The following is a 20,613-nucleotide window of genomic DNA, read 5'->3' as shown; positions in this document are numbered from 1 at the left end:
TTATGAAAGATATGTATTGAATCCTGTCATTTTTATTTCTGTTTACATTCTTGATATAGCTGTCCTCTTCCACAGTTATACCTTCATTGATTTTCTTTCCGCAACTCCTTGGGTATAGTCATCCTTTCTTCAGCTCTTTGTATTGCTTCCAGAACTCTCTGAAGGGCAGGTTTCGTGGACATGTATTCCTTCAGCCTATTCATGTCATGGAAGATTTTTCTTTCCCCTTCAACTATATTAGATATTTTGGCTGGGTATAGTAATCTGTGTATATAGACATTTTGGCTGGGTATAGTAATCTGGGTTGGCATCTGTCATCATTTACAACTGGGAATACTTTGGTCTAGGCTCTTCTGGCTTTCACAGTTTGCAATGAAAAGTCAGCTGTAATCCTAATGGGTTTTCCTTTATATGTGACTTCTTGTTTCTCTTTTGCAGCTTTCAGTATTGTCTCTCTGTTCTGTATGCTTAGTTTTTTTGCTATGATGTGCCATGGAGAGTTTCTTTTCTGGATCTGTCTGTTTTGTGTTCTATATGCTTCTTGTGTTTGTATGAATATGTCATTAATTTTGGGAAATTTTCTTCTACGATTCTGTTGAAGATCTGGTCAATGCCATTATCTTGGGATTCTTCTCCTTCCTGTGTGCCTATGATTCATAAGTTTGGTCTTTTTTATGGTGTCACACAATTCCTGCATATTCCATTCTTGTGCTTTCTTAAATTTTTCATAATATTTGCTTGGTGGTCTAGTTCGTCCACTTTATCTTCCAGTCTCTTTTCCATTTCATTCATCCCATTGGTGAGGCTTTCTCCTGTTGTTTGGCTTCTTTTTGTAAACTTTATGTTTATTTTTGGGGCATGAAAAGCTGGTTCATCTAAGCTTCCAGTTCTCCATTGATTTTATATTGGAGTGGCCAGATTGCTTTTGTCTTCAGGAATTCTCACAGAGACCTTAATCAGATGAGGATCAGATGCTCTCAAGCTTTCTCCTGAGGTCTGGATCCTTCCAGGAAAGATTTTGGCCTCAGGAATTTGGGGGTTGGACTGGCCTGGGAGCAGGGCCCAGGAAAGATGCTCGTCTCAGGCAGCTGGTGGCTGTGACACTCAGAGATGCAAAGGGAAATGGGGGTAGGAAGAGGCCCCAAGGGCTCCTGGGGACTGCACTGAGGAACTGTGTTGGTCTGGATGCAAAGGATCAGGAAGCAATGGTGGTTTCCCGGTGTCTGGGGCACCAAGACAAGGAATGGGACAGGACCCAGGCTAAGAGCAGAGATAGGCAGGGGAGATGGGAGGGTGAATGAGGCTGGGGTAATCAAGGCATGGAGGGGGTTACCCCAGATAGAGGCTGGATGGTGGTTCAGGGCCAGGGAAACAGAGGGAGGTGAGGCCAGGACCAGGCCCAAGAGGGCTCCTGGGGACCACAAGAAGGAATTGGGTTGGTCTGGATGCAAAGGATCAAGAAGCAGTGGTGGTTTCCCTGGTGTCTGGGGTGCCAAGACAAGGAATGGGACAGGACCCAGGCTATGAAGAGAGACAGGTGGGGGAGATGGGAGGGTGAATGAGGCTGGGGGAGTCAAGGCATGGAGGGCATGATTGACTTACCTGGAGAGAGGCCAGCCGGTCCTGCAGGCCCAGGGAAGCAGAGCCTGGCTCCTTTCTTTTACCACTTCTGCCTATGTGAAAATAAGTCAAAGGTACTGCTAGACCATGGCTGGCTTTGCTTGGAAGCATGGAGGAAATGTTTTCTCTGTGTTAACCTTTCTCTTTGTAGCCTGGACACTGGTTCAGTTCCATCTGGTGGGGTTTCTACAGCCACCTTGCTCAAGAGGACAGGTGACTCACCACAGTTACAGGACATTTTGAGAGATGCTCATAGACTCCTGGAACTTAGTCAACCTAGGAGGGCAAGGAGCAAAAACTGTCCTTTATGTCCCCTCTGACCAAATTAGTATAGGCCTCAAAGTATGACTGTTATACATCCAAGAAGGTTAGTTCCACCAGTCTGGTACTTTTAATTACAATATGCCTTGTAGATAGAGCTTGGGAAAATACCAAATGCTTTCAGATAAACCTTGCCTAGGCATATATTACATTCTTTTATCTGGTTGTATGTATAATTTGTCAGTAGGTTGCTGGCCTCATATGGTTCCCTCTGGTTTTTTTAAAACTAGCTAGGCATTATTTATCTCTCACATTGTCTAACCCTTCCACCATGTTTTCCCCATTTAAGGTGCCCCCATTTTTTCCATTTTCCCTTAATAATACCCTTCTCCTATGGTCCTACCTCTCTTGAGTTCCTTCTTTCCCTTTATTCCCTAGGTTCCTTCACTCCTCCCTTTAAAATAACCCCATTATTATCCTTATCTCCCTTAAAACCTTCTTTCTACTGTTCTTCTCTTTCAGATTCTTTCAGTTCCTTTACTTCCCTGGTTCCTCTTCATTATCCTGGTTCCTGTAGTTATGTCTGGATACATATTCACTTATCAGGATTTGGTTCTAGGATCCACATATGAGGGAGAACATACGCCATTTTTTTTTCTGAGTATCTGTTACTTGATTTAGTATAACAGTTTCTAGTTCCATCCATTTACCTGCAAATTTCATGATTTCATCTTTCTTTACTGCTGAGTAAAACTCCATTGTATAAATGAACCACATTTTCATTATCCACTCATCAGTTAAGGGACACTTAGGTTGCTTCCATCTCTTGGCTGTTGTGAAAAGAGCAGCAACAAACTTGGATGTACAAGTGTCTCTGCAATCGGATGAGTTCTTTGGGTATGTAGCAAGGAGTGGTAAAACTGGGTCAAATGGTAGGTTCATTTGTAGTTTTTTAAGAGTTCTCCATGCTGCTTTCCATAGGGGTTGAACAAGCTTGCAGTTCCAACCAGAAGTGGATAAGCGTTCTCCTTGCCAGAAGGGTACTTTTTTAAGTATCATACAACTTTAAGTGTGTATTAGATCTAGGAGTTTCCTATTAGATTCTATAGGGTACAGAATAGAATGTTAGCTGCAAAGAGAGATAGTTCGACTTTTTTCTTTTTCATTTTTATCCTCTTTGTCTTTCTCTTGTCTAATTGCTATAGCTAAGACTTTGAGCACTGTGTGAAATAGGAGAGAGGGGAGTAGGCATCCTTGTCTCAGTTCTAATTTCAGAGGAAATGTTTTGTTTGTCTCCATTTAATATAATGTTGACTAAAGGGTTGTTGTTTATAGCCTTTATTATTTTAATATATACTTCATCTATTCCTAATGTCTCTAGGACTTTTATCATGAAGGCAGGTTGAGCAATGTTAAATGCTTTTTTAGCACCAATCAAGATGATTATGTGGTTTCTGCCCTTAATGTTTTTTATATGATATATTGCATTTATTGATTTACAAATGTTCTTAAATTTGGTTTGCATGTATTTTGTTGAAAATTTGGGGATCTATGCTCATCAAAGAATTTGATCTGTAGTTTTCCTTCTTTTTGTGTCCTTACCTGGATTTGTACAGAACAATGCTCACTTTGTATTCTGAATTGAGTGCTTTTCCTTTACCATTCTATTTTGTGGAACATGGTAAGAAGAATTGGTATGATATTTTCCTTGACAGTTTGGTAAAATTCAGTGGTAAATCTGTCCAGGCCTAAGCTTTTCTTTGAAGTTAGACTTTAAATTATAGCTTCTTTCTTATTGCCTGTACAATAGGATGAGTCTTGGGTATCAAGGAGTGGTATAACCATATCATATGATAGATTCATTTTTAATTTTTTATACTTTCCCTAGTGGTTGCATGAATTTGCACTCCCACGAGCAGCGAATGAGCATTCCCTTTCTCCACATCTTTGTTAGCACTTGATCTCTTTTGTTCTCTTGATCTTAGCAGCCTAACTGGGATAAGGTGGAACCTTAAAGTAGTTTTATCTGCATTTATCTGATTACTAAGGATGTTGAGCACTCTTAAAGTGTTTCTTAGCCATTTTTGTTTCTTCATTTGAGAACACTCTGTTCAGATCCATGGCCCATCTTTTTATTGGAACATTTATTTTCTTGATTTTTTCTTTTCCTTTTCTTTTCTTTTTTTCTTGTTCTTTTTTTTCTTTTCTTTCCTTTTGAGTTATTTGTATATTCCAATATCATTTCTCTGTCAGATATGTTGCATGTGAAGACATTCTCCCACTCAATTGTTTACTTCCTTTATTGTTTCTTTTACTGAAAAGAAGCTTTGTAGTTTAATGAGGTCCCATTTCTTGATTGTTGACCTTAATTCCTGGGCAACTGATGTCCTATTTAGAAAGTTCTTTCCTGGGCCTATAGCTTGTAGGGTACTGCCTATTTTTGCTGCTAACAGTTCAGAGTTTGAGGTTTTTGCATTGAGGTCTTTGATCTATTTGGTGTTGACTTTTGTGCACAGTGAAAGATAAGGGTCCAATTCCATTGTTCTACAAGTGGAGATCCAGTTTTGCCAGCACCATTTATTGAAGATGCTGTCTTTCCTCCATTGTGTGTTCTTTATACTTTTGTCAAATATCAGGTCACTGAAATTGCATGTACTCACATTTGGGTCTTTGGTTGTGTTCCATTGTCTATTTTTATGCCAGTGTCATAGTGTTTTTATGACTATAGATCTGTAATATAATTTGAAACCTGGTATGACGATTCACCCAGCATTGTTCTTTTTGTTCTTTGGATATACAGGATCTTTTCTGATTCCATAAGAATTTTAGGATAGTTCTTTTCTGGCTCTGTGAAGAATGCCATGGATATTTTGATTGGCTTTGCATTGAATCTATAGACTGCTTTTGGTAACATGGCCATTTTCACAATATTCTACCAATTCATGAGCACAGTAGGTCCTTCCATCTCCTGGTGTCTCTTACATCTCTTTCTTTAAAGATTTGAAGTTTTCATTGTAGACATCATTAATGTCTTTGTTTAGGTTTATCCATAAATATTTGTTGAGGTTATTGTGAATGGTAGGGTTTCTGAATGCTTTTTCTGGTTGCATGTTATTGGGATATACATTTTTTGTAAGTTGATTTTGATTTTTGTAAGTTGATTTTGTAACCTGTGACTTTATTGAAGGTATTATTCATTTCTAGTAGTTTTCTGGTAGAATTTTGGGATCTCTTATGTATAATATATCATCATTAAACAGTGATAGTTTGTCCTCTTCTTTTCCAATTAGTACTCGTTTAATTTACTTCTCTTGTCTTATTGCTCTAAAAGCTCTTTCAAGCACTATATTTAAAAGGAGTGGAGATAGTGGACAGCCTTGTCTGGTTCCTGATTTCAATGGGAATGCTTCCATTTTTTCTCCATTTAGAATGATGTTGACAGTGGGTTTGTTGTATATAGCTTTAATTATGTTGAGGTATGTTCCCTCCAGTCCAGTTCCCTCTAGGAATTTGAACGTGAATGCATGTTGGATTATGTCAGAGGCCTTTTCTGCATCTATTGAGATGACTGTGATTTTTGCCTTTAAGTCCATTTATATGTTTTATTACACTTACTGACTTACATATCTTACTTGACTCTTTCTTACTTGGTTATGTCTGTTTGGGGCTCTACATGCCTCTGGTATTTGGATGTCTACATCTTTCTCTAAGTTTGGGAAATTTTCAGCTGTAATTGTGATAGATAGTATGTCGATTCCATTTGATTTTGTCTCTGCTCCTTCTCCACCGTGGATTCTCTCTCAGCTTTGGCCTTTTCAATGTGTCCCAGACTTCTTGGAAATTTTATTTGTGTCCCTTAATCTGCCTCCCTTATTCATGTCCATACATATTAATGTCTCTACTTTGTCCCCTGTCCCTGAAATTGGTTCCTCTGCTAGGTTTTTTCTAGTAATGATGCATTTATCATGGTTTTTATGTGCTCAACCATTTCCTTCATTTCAAGTATTTCTGTTTGGTTCTTTTTCAATTTTTCAATCTCCTTGTTGAATTTTTCCTGCATATTTTGGACTTTCATGTCTAATTTACTGGCTGTTTCATTCACTTGGGAGACTGTCTTGTTGAGGTCTTGGATAGATTTCCTAAATTCATGCATCTGTTTATTTGTTAATTCTTTTAAAAAGTAAAACTTTTAATTTTTCTCAAACATTTCCACCTACTCTATAGTTTTGAATTCTCTTATAGGGGAGTTGGCTGATTGGGGGGTAGGTCTAGATGGGAGCTGACTAGCTTGGGGTGGGTTTAGGTGGGAGTTGGCTGGCTTGGGTGGGTCTAGATGGGAGTTGGTTGGGGGTGTGTCTAGGTGTGAGTTGGCTGGTTGGGGGCAGGTTTAGGTGGGAGTTGGCTGGTTGGGGTGGGTCTAGGTAGTGGTTGTATCATATTCATTCTGTTTCTTTGTCCTGTATTATGCTTCTGTTGAAATGGGTTTGTCTTTCAGTCTTGATTTCCCCTTCTTCCAAAACTATTTGGATATTTTGTTTTCAGTGATTCTTCTTAGAGAGATATCTGCATGAAGCTTATCCACATGGATTGGTGAAACTTGGTGTTGAATGTCTGATGGAATCCCTGAGGTGATCTCATCTGTGCTAACAGTACCAAAGATGAAATAGCACAAAGCCCCATGGCAACAAACAGATTTTGGAAACCCATTCAGGGAAGGACACCAAACATCAGATCCACTAAAGTCTTATGTACCATCTCTAGGTTTGTAGTTAGTACAGCAGGCCCAAAGTAATCTCTTGGATCACAGCATTGTAGACTACCAATCCTGCAGTGACCACTGGCACCTGAGAAGTCAAAACTCGAAACCACCACTGACCTTACAGACCACTGGAGCTAAACACAAGTGTTTCAGGGGACCCTTAACACACTAGAGCCAAAGCTTAGCTCTTGCACTGATTTCTGAGGCTAGTAGCCTCTGAGACGTGGTCCCAGAGTGGTGTCAGGTCACTCCAGAGCTGGGTACTCTTTGAACCTGCTGAAGCAAAAAGCCTGTTACCACAGTGCTATCTGGTCCTGTAGGAGACAGACACCTAATTACAGGGTGCTCTTCTGCCTGAACTGAAGATTTAGGTACAATGTGCTCTCTGTTCCTACCGAGCCTGGAGGCCTCCATGGAAGGTAGTCTCTGGTCCAATTGGCACTGAAAGTCTAGACCCTCATTCTCTCTCATCTTAGAAGTGTTAGGCCTGTTCTTATGGTGGTTTTTGGTCCAGAAGAAGCTGGATATCTGTTTGCACAAGGTCTTGTTCTGGAAGAAGCCCAAGGCCTGTTTGTGTGGAGGTCTCTGGTCAACATGAGGCAACATCTATGGAATTCTGACCTTGAGCTACTTATGCAAAGCACCAACCTAGAGACCTCTTTCTTCTGCCTTTCCATATGCCCATTTAGAGAAATCCATTCTTTATTCAAGAAGAATATACAGCTATGAAGGACTATGAACAACACTAAAATAATTATGAAGCTTTTCCCAGCTCTGTTTTCCTCTGTGTCCCCAAAGCATTTTAGAGGATTGAAATGATCTGACTAAAGAAGTTGTGTCCTATAGGTTGAGGAGACAGGACTTCCTAGAAAATTGGATGAGAGAAGAAATATAATAGAAAAGGGGATGACTTCTAAGCTTACTTGGCACAGCTATGATAGTGTCATCAATGATACAAGGAAACTCTGAAGAGAATGAGGGTTTGAGGGACCAATAATAAAGTCATCTGTATTAGTCATGTTATATGTGGGATGTAAATCAGATCCTCAAGTGGATTTGAGAAGTAGACAGTGGAATTTTCATCTGAATCTTGGGTTTGTAGAATGCTTAGAGCTCTGGATATAAACTGGGAGTCACAAGTGAGGCCAGTAGATATCATCTGGAAAAGGTCAAAGAACAGCAACATTTAAAGATCAACCAAAAGATCAACTAAATCTTGTTTTTTCTGATTGTATTTATTTCACAAATGTTTTATAGGTGCTTGTTGATTTCATTTCAGTACTAAAAGCAGAATAAAGTAGCCCTTTAGAGGTCTCCCAGGCCAGCATCTAGCACAGGCTGGAATGTGATGGATCATGCCATGACTACGGTAATTAGGTTCACTCTCCTTTGCCTCTAATCTCCTCATAGCCTCATGCCCCCAGGGACATTACAAAAGGGCACAGATAGAGTGTTTGTGAAGGGTGGCACCAAGCAAAGATTCTAATCTTTGAAGCCAAATACCAGGTGCTAGAACATATGGATGATCAGTAGGAGTTTGCTTAGTTCTGATCTAAAGCACCTCAGTACACACATCAATCAACTTTCCGGACACCGACTAGGGAAACTCTAGGGTCTTGTCAAGTTTTTGTCATTGCAGTTAAGAGTTTGGTGTTCATGGTTTTCTCCCCTTTCCCCTTTGTTCCAATGAAATATTTAAACTAAAATGCACCACATTGGCCCTCTTGTCATCCTTCTCACTAGCCTTCAACACTTGGACAAATTCAGCAACCTCCTCTCTAATCTCCATGCATCCATTCTCTCCCTACTCTTCCACCAGAATAACCACATCTAAACTCTGCCCTCCTGGGGTAATCACCTGTCAGGAACTTAAACAGCTTCTCCACTGCTTACTGGAAAAGGAGCCCTAGACTCTGAGGTTGGAATTCTAAGTCTCTGACCAATTATCATTTCCAGCATTGGTGCTCACTAAACAGTTTGGGACTGTAATGAGTCAGATCCCATTTCCCCAAAAATAGGACCAATGACCTTTTTTCTGTCACAGCACCTTCCATTTTCTGGGACCAAGATACATTTGGTTATATCTTAGCACTTCTCATATATCAGCAGGCCAAGGTTGCTACCTTCTGTGACACTTCCTTAGCCACCCCATGCAGAAAGGTCTTTTTCTAGACTTTTGAAATAATGAGTACGCATTTTTAAAATTATATGTGTATGCATGTATTGCATGCATGTATGCAAGTGCACTTGTGTCATGCAGTGACTGAGGATGACAGAAGAGGGCATTGGATCCCCTGGAATTGGAGTTATAGATGGATGTTAGCTGCCATGTGGGTGCTGGGATTTGAACCCAAGTCTTCTGCTAGAACAGCCAGTGCTCTTAACAGCTGAGCCATCTCTCCAGCCCCTAGTGGACATTGTTTTACAAGAGAGATCACAGATAAGAGTGATGATGAAGAAAGTAACTAGGTAGATAGATGATAGATAGATAGATGATAGATAGTAGATAGATAGACAGATGATAGATGATATATTTTCTTGTCATAGAACTGTGTTTCTTCAGTTTCGACGCATTATGCTAACAAACTACTTGAAAGGAACTCTAACGATATTGAGTGGGCACCTTCATTAATCCAACAATCTATTTATACTTATTCCTCACTGCTCACATCTTGCCATTAAGTAATATTCAGCCTATTTGTATTGTATTAAAGTTTAATATCTGAGAGTTAGGAGGTCTCCATAGGTGTGACTTCCTTTAACAACTATGTCCCTCATGACCAGAGTATTAATGAGTGAAATAGAGAAAAGATTGAAGAGTAGGCCGGTGCCAGCGTAAACGATACCTTGGCCGTGTGAAAGACAAATGCTTCAGGTGAAGGATTTTCAGCAGATGCCAGGGTAGTTGGAGAAACCATTGTGAAGCCATACAAAGCGCAGATGAGGTTCTGGAGACAGGAGAGCCTCGGGTGCAGGCACTTGCAGGCGGCTCTGCCTAGGAGTGGATGAATGGCATGAACCCATGTCTTCACCAAAGTCACTGCTGTCTCTGCCTCTCCCTAGGGCTTTCGGGGCAGCGGTTGAGGAAACTTTACCAAGGAGCACCATGCAGTAGATGGTGAAACATCGCACTCCAGGATACGAAACAGTAACATGGCAGTACTTGTTTGAGAGGATTAAAAACCAAAAGACTCCACTTAGAAAGGAAAAATGTCCAAGAAAGGGCGAAATAAGGGCGAGAAGCCCGAGGCACTCATCGTCGCCCTTCAAGCTGCCAATGAAGACCTCAGGACCAAACTCACAGACATTCAGATAGAACTACATCAAGAGAAGTCAAAGGTGAGTGGGGGCTACCTGTGGCCACGGCTTTGCGCGTCCGTGGCTATGTTCATGCAGCAAGCTCAATGCTGCCTACTGATTCCAGACATCTGTCAGAAGGTAACAACCCCTGTACACATTGATTGATTCTGGTATGTGTGGCAGGAAGGAACAGAGCACAGAATGCAGAAAAAGTGAGCATGCTCACTAGGAGGCCCTCTGCTCCTCAAGAAGCCTGCTCCAAGAAGCCCAGTGGGAAAATTGAGACAACCTTACCTCCATTATCTCTCAACGCTTAAATGGTTGTGGGATTTTGGACATGTTCCACCTGTGATCTTCATAGATTATCCCCCAGAAGCACTTAGGCCAGTTCTTTAAGACTGTGTCACATCATGTCACGCCACTGCTCAGCACCATCCAGTGGCTTCCTACCTCCTTTTCAGTCAAAGGGTTTCTCATACCACTGCAGAGGCTGACCCCCAGCCCTCTCTTTGACTTACCTCCCACTATATTCCCTTGATTATCCTGTGTATTTCCTGGCGATATATTTACTATCTGTTTAGTGCTTGTCTTCCCCCAATCTACTGCGATGTCTATGAAAGTGGGGTGTTCGTTTTCTTGGTATTCCTAAAGCCTAAATAACATCCAACTTAAAAGTGCAATATACATTTGTTGGAGTGAGAAGGGAAATTACTCAAAGATGTTTTATTCTTTATATTTCAGTTCCTTCATCATTAAAATGCTACCTCTATGTCATGCAACTATAATTAGGTATAAACTCAACAAGGCATAATGTACTCATGAGGATCAAGTGAGAACGTTGATAAAAAGTGCTCTGAGCCTTGCCCAGCTTGCGTTCTCAAAAATGAAGTTACTAGTTTGTTATTTTCCTTGGTTAATATTAGTATTCTTTCTTATATTCTCTGTGCTTGAGTCAGTTTTGAACTAATCTTAAAAATAAATCTTCATCTCTCTTAATCTCATCAGTTAGATAGATATGCTGTGTATCATGGGACAGTGTGGATCAAGTGGAGTCCTGGCTAGACAAGCATTTGAAATATCCAATACATACATGTTTTTGCTTGCAACCCAGAAGAATCATATTAATATAAAACTTCCTCATTTAGATAACTGTCAATGGGAAAACATTCTTGATCACAAACTCACATAGCTTATTTCATTTTTGTCTGTATTTTCTTGTATCACTATTAAAATCTAATTTTTATCCCCAAAGCTGTTTCTCCTAATTTCAGCAATAATGAATGAACTTTGGATCATTCAAAGGCTACTGCTTCCTGTTCCAGCTAAGCTTGACCTTGGATAAATAAACTCCAATGTGAAGCTTATGAAGGAAATTTCCTGATTTCCACAAAGCAAAGAGAAATGTTCTCACGTTTAAAAGCTATAGTTTGTGCACAAGTCAAAAGTCCCAGGTGTTATTTGTTTTTGTCTCTTCTTGGAAACAGACTTAAGTGGCAATGTCTCTATCTGCAATTCAGATGACCGAATGTATTTCTGCACATCTGTGTCTCTCCTGCATCACTGCAAGAGAATAATCTGGATGAGCTCAGAAGAAGTCCAGATTCCTGAGCCCACAATCCAAGGATTCTGGTAAAGCAAATGGAGTGCGGAACAGGACTTAACATTTCTATAAAAGAGTGTGGGTGATTCAGATGGAGGGGCTCCAGACTTGAGGAAGACAAGCTCTCCCCTGTAAGATTCCTTCCAGGCATCACTGTCTACCAGCATCTGCTTAGTTCATTTTAGTTTTCCCTGGGGCAGGGTAACATGGGAAGGGAGTCTGGTCCTTTAATTCTAGTAAAGACAGGATGACTAATGACAGTGATAGTAATGCTTGGGAGAGAACAAACCATGAGACTCTAGAGGAGCAGGTGCCCTGAGGGCCCTATCACTGCCAGTATTCCACAGAATCAAGCTTTTTCAAATGGGCAACTCCTGAATTTGAAGGAGACTGCCTATCTTCCAGGGCCTGGCACAGCGTTCATCTGACAGACAGGTGTGATCCCCTCTTCCTCTGACAAGGCCCTGGCAGTAGATCTCTTGCACAGGAACACAGTCCTCTCATCCCCTTTCTTGGTAGCTCCTGCCTTCATCTCTTTTCCTGGTAGTTAATTATAACCACAGCGCAGGAGTTAAAACAAAGCCTCACTGCCTGTCAGCAGCAAAGGGACCTAGAGGGCAAACAAATCATAAAGCAATTTCGTTACAGATAAATACGATTGTGTTTTCAAAGGAGCAGGCTTTAGGAGAGGAGAATGAGCAAAGCCAAGATGTGTATTTCTAACTCTCAATTTGGCTCTGAGACTTTTATGATAAAATGACAGTTCAGCCTTTGGGAATGAACTAAGGAGTAGAAACCTTTGGAGCAATAGGCCATTACTCATTTTCCCAGCAAGACAAATAATGCTATTGGCATTTACAGAATGGCCATTGTGCAGAGAACAGAGTCAGTAGTAAGTGCTTTGGCTCATGATATAAATAGCTAGCTACAGCTTCCTGAATAAATACTTTAACACACACACTTCATCTTGTGGCAGTCCCAGCTCTTACACTTAACACCTGAGTGACCCTGAGCAGATCCTCAAGTGCCTCTGTGCTTTCTTTCCTTCACCTCTCAAATGGGAGAGCAGAGGCATTTACTCTCTCCCTATGACAGTGTATGAGGGGTGAAGTTTGGAGCAATCAGCTGGTGTCAGGCTTGGTAGGTGTGTCAAGGCATCATCTCATTTGACCCTCAGTTCTTCCCTCTCAACCAAGCATTGCAGTTATTTCTGTCTTACAGATGAAAAAGCCACCTGGTATGTAGGAGGTACTCAAAACTGCTTGCTGAATGAGCTTGTGTGATTTTTTTGAAATGCTTCCCCATGTATCACTACTGTTATAACATTTGGGTGGAAAGCTTCAGGCTCGAGTGAAGAAAGGATTTCCACATAGGTCTATCCTTATTTTGAACCAGCACTCAGAGCGATTAAACTGTATTTTTCTCTGTCTTTTCTGTGGATACCATGAGGCTACAATCCCATGCTCAGTGTGTGTGGACAACAGGGGTTGTTACGAGATGAGAAATCCACCCACTGGGTTCCCCAGATGATCTTATTTCTCTCAGAGGTGGGCTACAGTGACAGAGGGGATGAAGGGATAGGAGCAGAGAAGAGGGTTTCTAGGTAGAGGCTACAGGCAGCAGGCCTGCAGTGCAAGACCTGGGAGGGATTGGTTCCCAACAGGAGCTGCCAGTGGAAGCAAGGGCACTGCAAAGCATTTGACACCCAACCACACAATCATCACAACAAGCATGGGACAAAGACAGCATGTGATTACTATTCTGACTTCACTGAAGAAGAAAATGAGGTTCAAATTGTTTAACTCATTTGCTCCCAGTGACAGCAAATGGAGGAGACAAAATGGCAACTCTACTTCTAGTAGATAATGGAGATCAAGGTAGCACTTGAGTACCTGACCGCTCTTCCTCCCCCACCTAGCCTGCTGCCACTGGAAAACCTTCTACATCCTCAGTCCCCAGAGCCTCTGGGTTTGAGAGTTAAGGTTGAACTGTGGTATTTCTTGTTGTCTGTATCTTTGCTTCTGTTTTCAGAAAGTATAGCTGTCTGAAACAAGAAATTAGAAAAGAAAGAAGGGCCAGGTGGGAGGGAGGAAAGAAGGGAAGGAGGGAGTGAGGAGGGTGGGAGACAGGGAAAGAGGGAAGGAAGAAGGAAGAAAGAAAGAAAGGAAGGAAGGAAGGAAGGAAGGAAGGAAGGAAGGAAGGAAGGAAGGAAGGAAGGAAGGAAGAGACGAGCTTGTCCTTTCAGGTGGTGTAAGGTGCCTTATAGGCAGCCTGCTTAGCTGAGCAGGTTTTCTCCTCTCACTACTCTTGTTTGAAAGTTCCTTTGCTGGTTTACTGGGAATTTGCTTTCCAGGAATGTCCAAAGCAGATAATCCAAGGCACAGCTCTGATAGCTTGATTTGCCTTGATAAACTCACAACCCTTTACCTACCTTTAACTCTGCTCCAGTTTTTAAGGCCAGACCTCTAAGATCACATTAAACCTCAAATCACCACTGTGCTTATCTTGGCAGAAGTTACACTGGCATCTCTAAAAGTTGGACTAGAATTATACCAGGAGCGTGTAGTCATGAATTCTCTTCCTGTATCCTACCATAACCTTCTAGCAACAGGGCTCTTTTTTCTTAATGATCTTTTTTTTTTTTTTTCTCCACAGAGTCACTAGGGCAGAAAAGATTTGGAAGGTCATCTTCACAATGTTCAGTTTTCCCTTATCCTTGCCTTTTCCAGCACATCCTCCACCCCTCATACCCACATGCATTCCCTTTGTTTTCTATGCCACCAATACCAGGAAACTCAACATACCATGAAGAAACCCAGGTTTATCTTTGGACATTTCTTTCAGTTTGGAAACTGTTACAGTTTTGATGTATTATAGTAACATTAGCCATATATTATGGGCACTTGCATGTTTATTGGTGGGGGTTTGCTGTAGCATTGTATAATATTGTATGTAACAATAGTTTCAAAATAAATTAACAAGATAGCGTTTACTGTTTCTTAATATGTACTGACTTTTGATAGACTGAGTCATCCTCACCACAACCACATGAGAATGAAATCCTCAACCCTAATGTGCCTATTAGAAAACTGAGACTCTCAGAGGTAAAGCAATTGGTCGAAAGTTTGAGAGCAAACAGGGAGGCCAGGATTCTCGGTCAGACTTAGCTCTGTGCCACGTTGGTCTAATTTTCATTGTACTTATGTGGAGATTGTTCCTCACTTTCTCACCTGAAATACAATGAAATGAATACAACAGACATTACAGAGCTGACTTAGAGGTTAAATGCGCTAATGAGTATATTGCCTATTTACAAAGGTGCCAACTTAAAGTAAGCCTTACAGAAACACTAGCTAGCATATGACTGGACTGAAATTATTCTCCATCAAACATCCTCACTGCTCAAAATTATTTTTTTCTTTCATCAATTATTTTTCTCCATTTCAAAATATCATGTTTATATTTTAATTTTTATTTAGCAGCAGTCCTTAATCTTTTATGTAGTCATTTCAAGATTTATATTAAGATATTTACTGCCTTAATGGTCCAATCTGTATTATAAATAAACTTCAGAAAAAGATTTCACTACTAAATGGTTATTGCCTCTTAATTTCCCCCAAATTGTAGTCACATCCTTTCAAATTGAAGCACTTTTCCCAAGTTTAAAGGGAAATAAGTCATGTCAAGGAACCCTACAAATAGTGGCAGTTTCTGTGACAACTAAAATAAGTAGACCTAAGAAATGTGAACTGTGACTCAATTCCCTGGAATCTTTTTTGGTTTGTGAATTGTTTTTAAGTGATTAACAGGACAGGCAGCGTTTATTTATATTGGTTTTTATCTTCAGGTTGGAATTTATTTTCCAAGCCTCTTATTTTCAGTCTTATTTTTTTCTTCTTTATATCTCTTTTTGCCTACAGACAAAAAAGATTACTGTTTATAATTTGAGAGAAATGACTCACAGAGAGATGCAATGTTATGTACCTGGAGAGAATCTGACATAAGTAATTTAGAGTGGAGCATTTCCTATTATATCTGTGATTGTCATATATGTCACAGTACTTTACAGTTTTAGTTATGTTCCCATTCATTTTATAATTTAATCCTGGCAATAACTATTGGAGGTGTTGTTCAAGCACAGTTCTTTAGATGGTGAAACAGAAATCCAAACTCAGCAGGTCTCACCTTTTGTCCATTACATTGTAGTTTCCATTGTCCTATGAATTTTTAAGTTTCCTTTAGCAGCCTGTTACCCAACATCCCTGTGGTCATGATGCTCTTCCGAAGCATAACATAAATACTTCCTGACTGACTGAAGAGAACTAAGTTCCTGTCACTTGAGCCAATGTCAAATGCCTAATCTTTTACAAGGAAGGTAAACGTTCTAAATTAGAAAATGAAATCCATTCTTCTATCAGTAAAGACTTCATCAAGAATAGGAATCAACAAACTTTCCTAAAAAGTGAAAGACAAAATATTTTAGGGTTTGTGGGCCAGACAATCTCTGAAAATAATTATTGTATCATTGAAACAGCCTTAAGCAATGTGAACAAATGAACATGGCTGTATTCCAACAGCATGAAGGCTAAGACAGCATAAGTTTAGTGTATGCTCTCTACTTTCCCACCCCAACTCGGGAAAACACCTTTTTTATTTGCTCTGGAATTGTGAGAATAAGACCTAGCTTTTCCTTATTGAGGCACAAAAGAAACATTAACCACTGGAGTTCTCACTGCGTTCTCATGGGTTTTGTTTGTTGTGGTATTGTACAGGGAATGAGTCAATGAGCAGTTACTTTGGTAACTCCATGAGCCTATGTTCTCTAAGATATATGAGGAGGCATTTTATTCTTCCTTCTTCTGAGGGAGCTAGCCAGAAAAACATTGGCATATGTCCTTGAATTCCACCCATGCCTTGTAGCTCTTCACTGTGCTGTGCTGGCAACCAGCAGGTATACAATGGTACTGTCTTCTAGGAGTTTCTAGTCTGAGGTAAGGATAAGAGGGTGGTGGTGAGAACAGGCAAGCATGCACCGAAACTGTACCATAAAGAAAAATGTATAAAGGATCAGCAAAGCACACTGAAGACAAAAATGATAGACATGAGCTTAGTCCTGAGCAAAGATGCTTGCGTGACAGGAATGGATGACACCCAGCCAGGCCAGGAGGAATGTGAGAGTCACCAAAGGAACTGAGAAGTGGGTCATCAGGGAGAAGAAACTAGAGGCACATAGGCACAATTGCATACCATGTGTAGGAAATAGCATGGTCCCCTGTATGTGGAGCAGGAGCAGGTGAGGGGAAGGAGAAAGGAGGTGGAAGCTGAAGGCCGCTCAACCTTTGTACTAGCCTGAGTGACAAGGCTGAGGTGGGGATTCTGTTCTATAACGAGAAGGACTCTAGGCAGCTTGTGAGTTGGCACAAAGATAATGCCAGGACTGAGCTTTACTAAGAAAGCATCACTAGCTACAGGAAGAAAGCTAGATTCTCTAAGTGAATCTCAAAGCACTCTACAACAACACTGGCCAAAAGAAATAGAGTGGGAACTCTAACCACATGTATGTGATTTTTAATTAAGTAAAAAAAGAACAGTTTTACTAATGCAATTTTTAAATTTAATACACTCAAAATATTATAATTTAAGTATGTAATCATTTTAAATAACGAATACGAAATTTTTCATGCTTTTATCTTATAAAATCTCAATGCGGAGTATATTTTACATGTAGAGAAAATCTCAAGCTTGCAATATTGCAAGTGTTCAGTGTAGCCAGTGGCCACTATGCTGGACAATACAGTAGAGAGCAGGTGATGGGTCTCCAAAGGGGGGCCTGGATACCTAAACTGAGGACAGGGCAGAGGATAGTCCTTTGAACATGCATAGCTGCTGCTTCACCAAGTCCTCATGGACTCAACAGCATTATAAAATAACCATTGTGAGAAAAATTGCTGTGCCTGTAAAAAGTAATACGTTCACAAAGCACTACTTCACTTAGAAAATACTGTTGTAGCTGAAGGTAGGTAAATTATTGAGGTAAGTAAAATTTTAGACACTCTATAATTACAATGATTTCAAGAAACACTTTGACTCCTAAAACAGTCTTAGTTGGGGAAACTTTCAACTATTATTCTACAGAACTTTCCAACTAGAGAAATGACAGAGAATCAATCTCACTCAACTACATAATACTCCTGGGGCTCCCAAAGTGTCTTTTCTTTTTCAAAATGTGTGTGTGTTGTGTGTGTGTGTGCGCGCGCGCGCGCGCCTGTGTGTGTTCCCAGTAAGATGAAGAAATGGAGGAGAAGACAAAAACAGGTGTGAGAGATGTACTGAGTGGAGGAGGCACAGGACAGGATCACAAAAGGGCTTCTTCTTGCTTCTGCTCCAGCCCCTATACCACAGCAATCTGCTACATAGGAGACTGACTCAGTGGAATTAGAGCAGAACACACCTGCAGGGAAATCTATATTATCATAGGAAACATAATGAAAGTCAGAAGAATCTTTTAAACAGAATTCTTGAGAGGTGAACAGTTTAGAAAAAAATGTTTATAAAATTGCTTGGAGTGTTGGCTTGGTTCTGCAAGGTCAAGGAGAAGAGTGAAACTGATGAACGGTGCAGCAATGTGGAGTACTGATGGAACAGTCCCTAAGGTTGTATATTAGAGGAGGAGCCAACAGGCTGCACACTTAGTGGTTTTCTTTGCTTGTTTGGCTGACTGGTGTGCCTGTATGTGCATATGCATTAAGTTTGGCAATGACCGAAGCTGCTATACTAAAAGAGGTAAAGCCATGGCACTGTAACTGCTTTTACTTACTATCTTCTCCATCATCAGCAGGCTATTCTCCACCTGTACTTCTGCCTCCCAAATGAGGAAGAAGAGCATTATATAAGAATTTGAGCCTGTTTGCCTGATCACAGCATCGAACTTTGAGCTATCAGGAGATCCCCACATTTTTCAGTTTGGGTCAGCCCAGGGCTGTGTAGTTTGTAGGTGATCAGCCCTGGACTCTTCTCCCCCAAAGGGAGCACCACCCTAGCAGTACCGCCCAGTTTTAACGTGTGTACCAGTTGCCTGAGAATTATTAAAAGACTCATTCGCTTTATAGCTTTGAGAGAGAGTTTGGGATTTGGCATTTCTAACAAGCTTCTGGGTGGCACTGGAGCTGAGCCTGTGGAATAGGAAGCCCCCAGAACATCAAACATTTGTCTTCACATGCTGAGATAAACAACTTAGGTTCTTCCCTTTTGTACACACCGTATTCACAGCTTTAAGACCTGTGGCTCCCTTTTCTCTGAGCACAAAGTAGCCTGGATTTTTTTTTTTTTTTTAAATGAATGAGGAATTAAGAGATCACAGCACTCCGAGCTGCAGGATCTTGCCTGGGAGCACAGGTTTTCTTTGAGAAGCCAGCGTTTTCATCCTTTCACCTCTCTGCCTTTAGGTATCAAAGCTTGAAAGAGAGAAGACTCAAGAAACAAAAAGGATTCGTGAGCTGGAGCAGCGCAAGCACACGGTTCTGGTGACAGAGCTCAAAGCCAAGCTCCACGAGGAGAAGATGAAGGAGCTGCAGGCCGTGAGGGAGAATCTTATCAAGCAGCATGAGCAGGAGATGTCAAGGACGGTTAAGGTGCGGGATGGGGAAATCCAAAGGCTCAAGTCTGCTCTGTGTGCTCTCCGCGACGGCAGCAGCGACAAAGTAAGGACAGCGCTCACCATTGAGGCCCGGGAGGAGGCCCGGAAACAGTTTGATGCAGAGCGCCTTAAGCTCTTGCAGGAAATTGCGGACCTGAAAACTGCCAAGAAGCAGGTGGATGAAGCGCTGAGCAATATGATCCAAGCGGATAAAATCAAGGCTGGGGACCTTAGGAGCGAGCACCAGTCTCACCAGGAAGCCATCTCGAAAATTAAGTGGGAGTCGGAACGGGATATTCGGAGGCTGGTTAGTAACTCCATCAGGGCAGCACAGAAACTTGTTCTTTCCAGAGCTCAGTTTGCTAGGTTAGGCGATTCCTTGGCACTGTATTCTAAACAACACCCATGTTTTTGCCCAATGCTCTATCCAAAAACAAAATAGGTTGATAGGTAGGTATTTCGGTAGAAATCAGAACTGCAAAATGTAAGAGATTTTGGAATCATGCCCAGGCCCATATAGACCGTGGCGGGTATTTCTGCAGTGACTTCTTTCCTTGGGTAGCTTATAAAAACATTCTAAATTATAAACTGTTCCAAAGTTAGCCTGATTTGTGGGTTTTCCACTTATAAAATTCGACTGAGTGTTTCACGGGAAGTAGGAGATGGTTTTACATTGTGATTGAAAATGGTTACTGCTGAAAATGTCCTGAGTGATTCAGCAGCTAATTTTTTCCAGGAACTGTGTCTGAAAGCAGAACACAGCTATAAAATCCCCATCATCTGAAAATAGACCATTTCCCCAAAATAAGCAAGGGACATTTGTTATGAGCCATTATAATTTTTAATTGGAAGTCATTTGCAAGCAACTTGTTTGTTGTTTATAATTTTCTTGACTTACTTCAACCCATACAGAATTGTGTTTTGTTTCGTTTTGTTTTAACATGTACAGGCAAAACCCACCCAGAGCCCTCACAATGCTAAAAAATAAAGCAGATGTATCATTCAAAATCCATAATGTCCTAGGTTACCCTTGTTCAACTGTTTTAGAAGAAACATTTATAGCCAGCTGTATGCAAATGTTTAGGATTGGCTAGATCTTCGCCTATAGAATGTATTCAAAATGTTTCTTTCTATATAGTAGTTTATCCTACTTTGCTTTTCTGTTGCTGCAGTAAACACCACGACCAAGGCAAAGTATTTCACTGTTACACATCCAGGTAGCAATTCTTCAGTGAGGGAAGTCAGGGCAGGAACTCCAACAGGACCACAAAGGAATGCTGTTTTCTCGCTCACTTCCTCTGCTGTGCTCAGTTAATCACCTTTCTCATACAGCCCAGGCCTACTCTGGTGGACTAGGCCCCCTTTTACAAATTAGCAATTAAGAAAATGCCTCACAGACTTGCTCACAGGTGATTGTGATGGAGGAACCGCTTCCTT

General features: G+C 40.9%; 1 protein-coding gene across 4 annotated transcripts in view; it reads left to right on the top strand.

Moving 5' to 3' along the window:
• Positions 1–20,613, top strand: part of Jakmip2 (janus kinase and microtubule interacting protein 2) — a 187,975-nt gene that overhangs the window by 114,721 nt on the left and 52,641 nt on the right. For all 4 annotated transcript variants that reach the window (XM_029559754.1, XM_029559753.1, XM_008825241.2 and 1 more), the window contains exons 2-3: positions 9,704–9,979; positions 18,986–19,483. In XM_029559754.1, coding sequence (XP_029415614.1) covers positions 9,851–9,979; positions 18,986–19,483 — 627 coding nt within the window. In that variant the 5' untranslated portion in view covers positions 9,704–9,850. The remainder of the gene's footprint in view (positions 1–9,703; positions 9,980–18,985; positions 19,484–20,613) is intronic.

The sequence above is a fragment of the Nannospalax galili genome, unplaced genomic scaffold (assembly GCF_000622305.1).
Source record: "Nannospalax galili isolate Female #2095 unplaced genomic scaffold, S.galili_v1.0 scaffold128, whole genome shotgun sequence".
Taxonomy (NCBI): Eukaryota; Metazoa; Chordata; class Mammalia; order Rodentia; family Spalacidae; genus Nannospalax; species Nannospalax galili.
The sequence above is the reverse complement of the archived record's forward strand: the minus strand, read 5'-3'. Positions and strand labels throughout refer to the sequence as shown.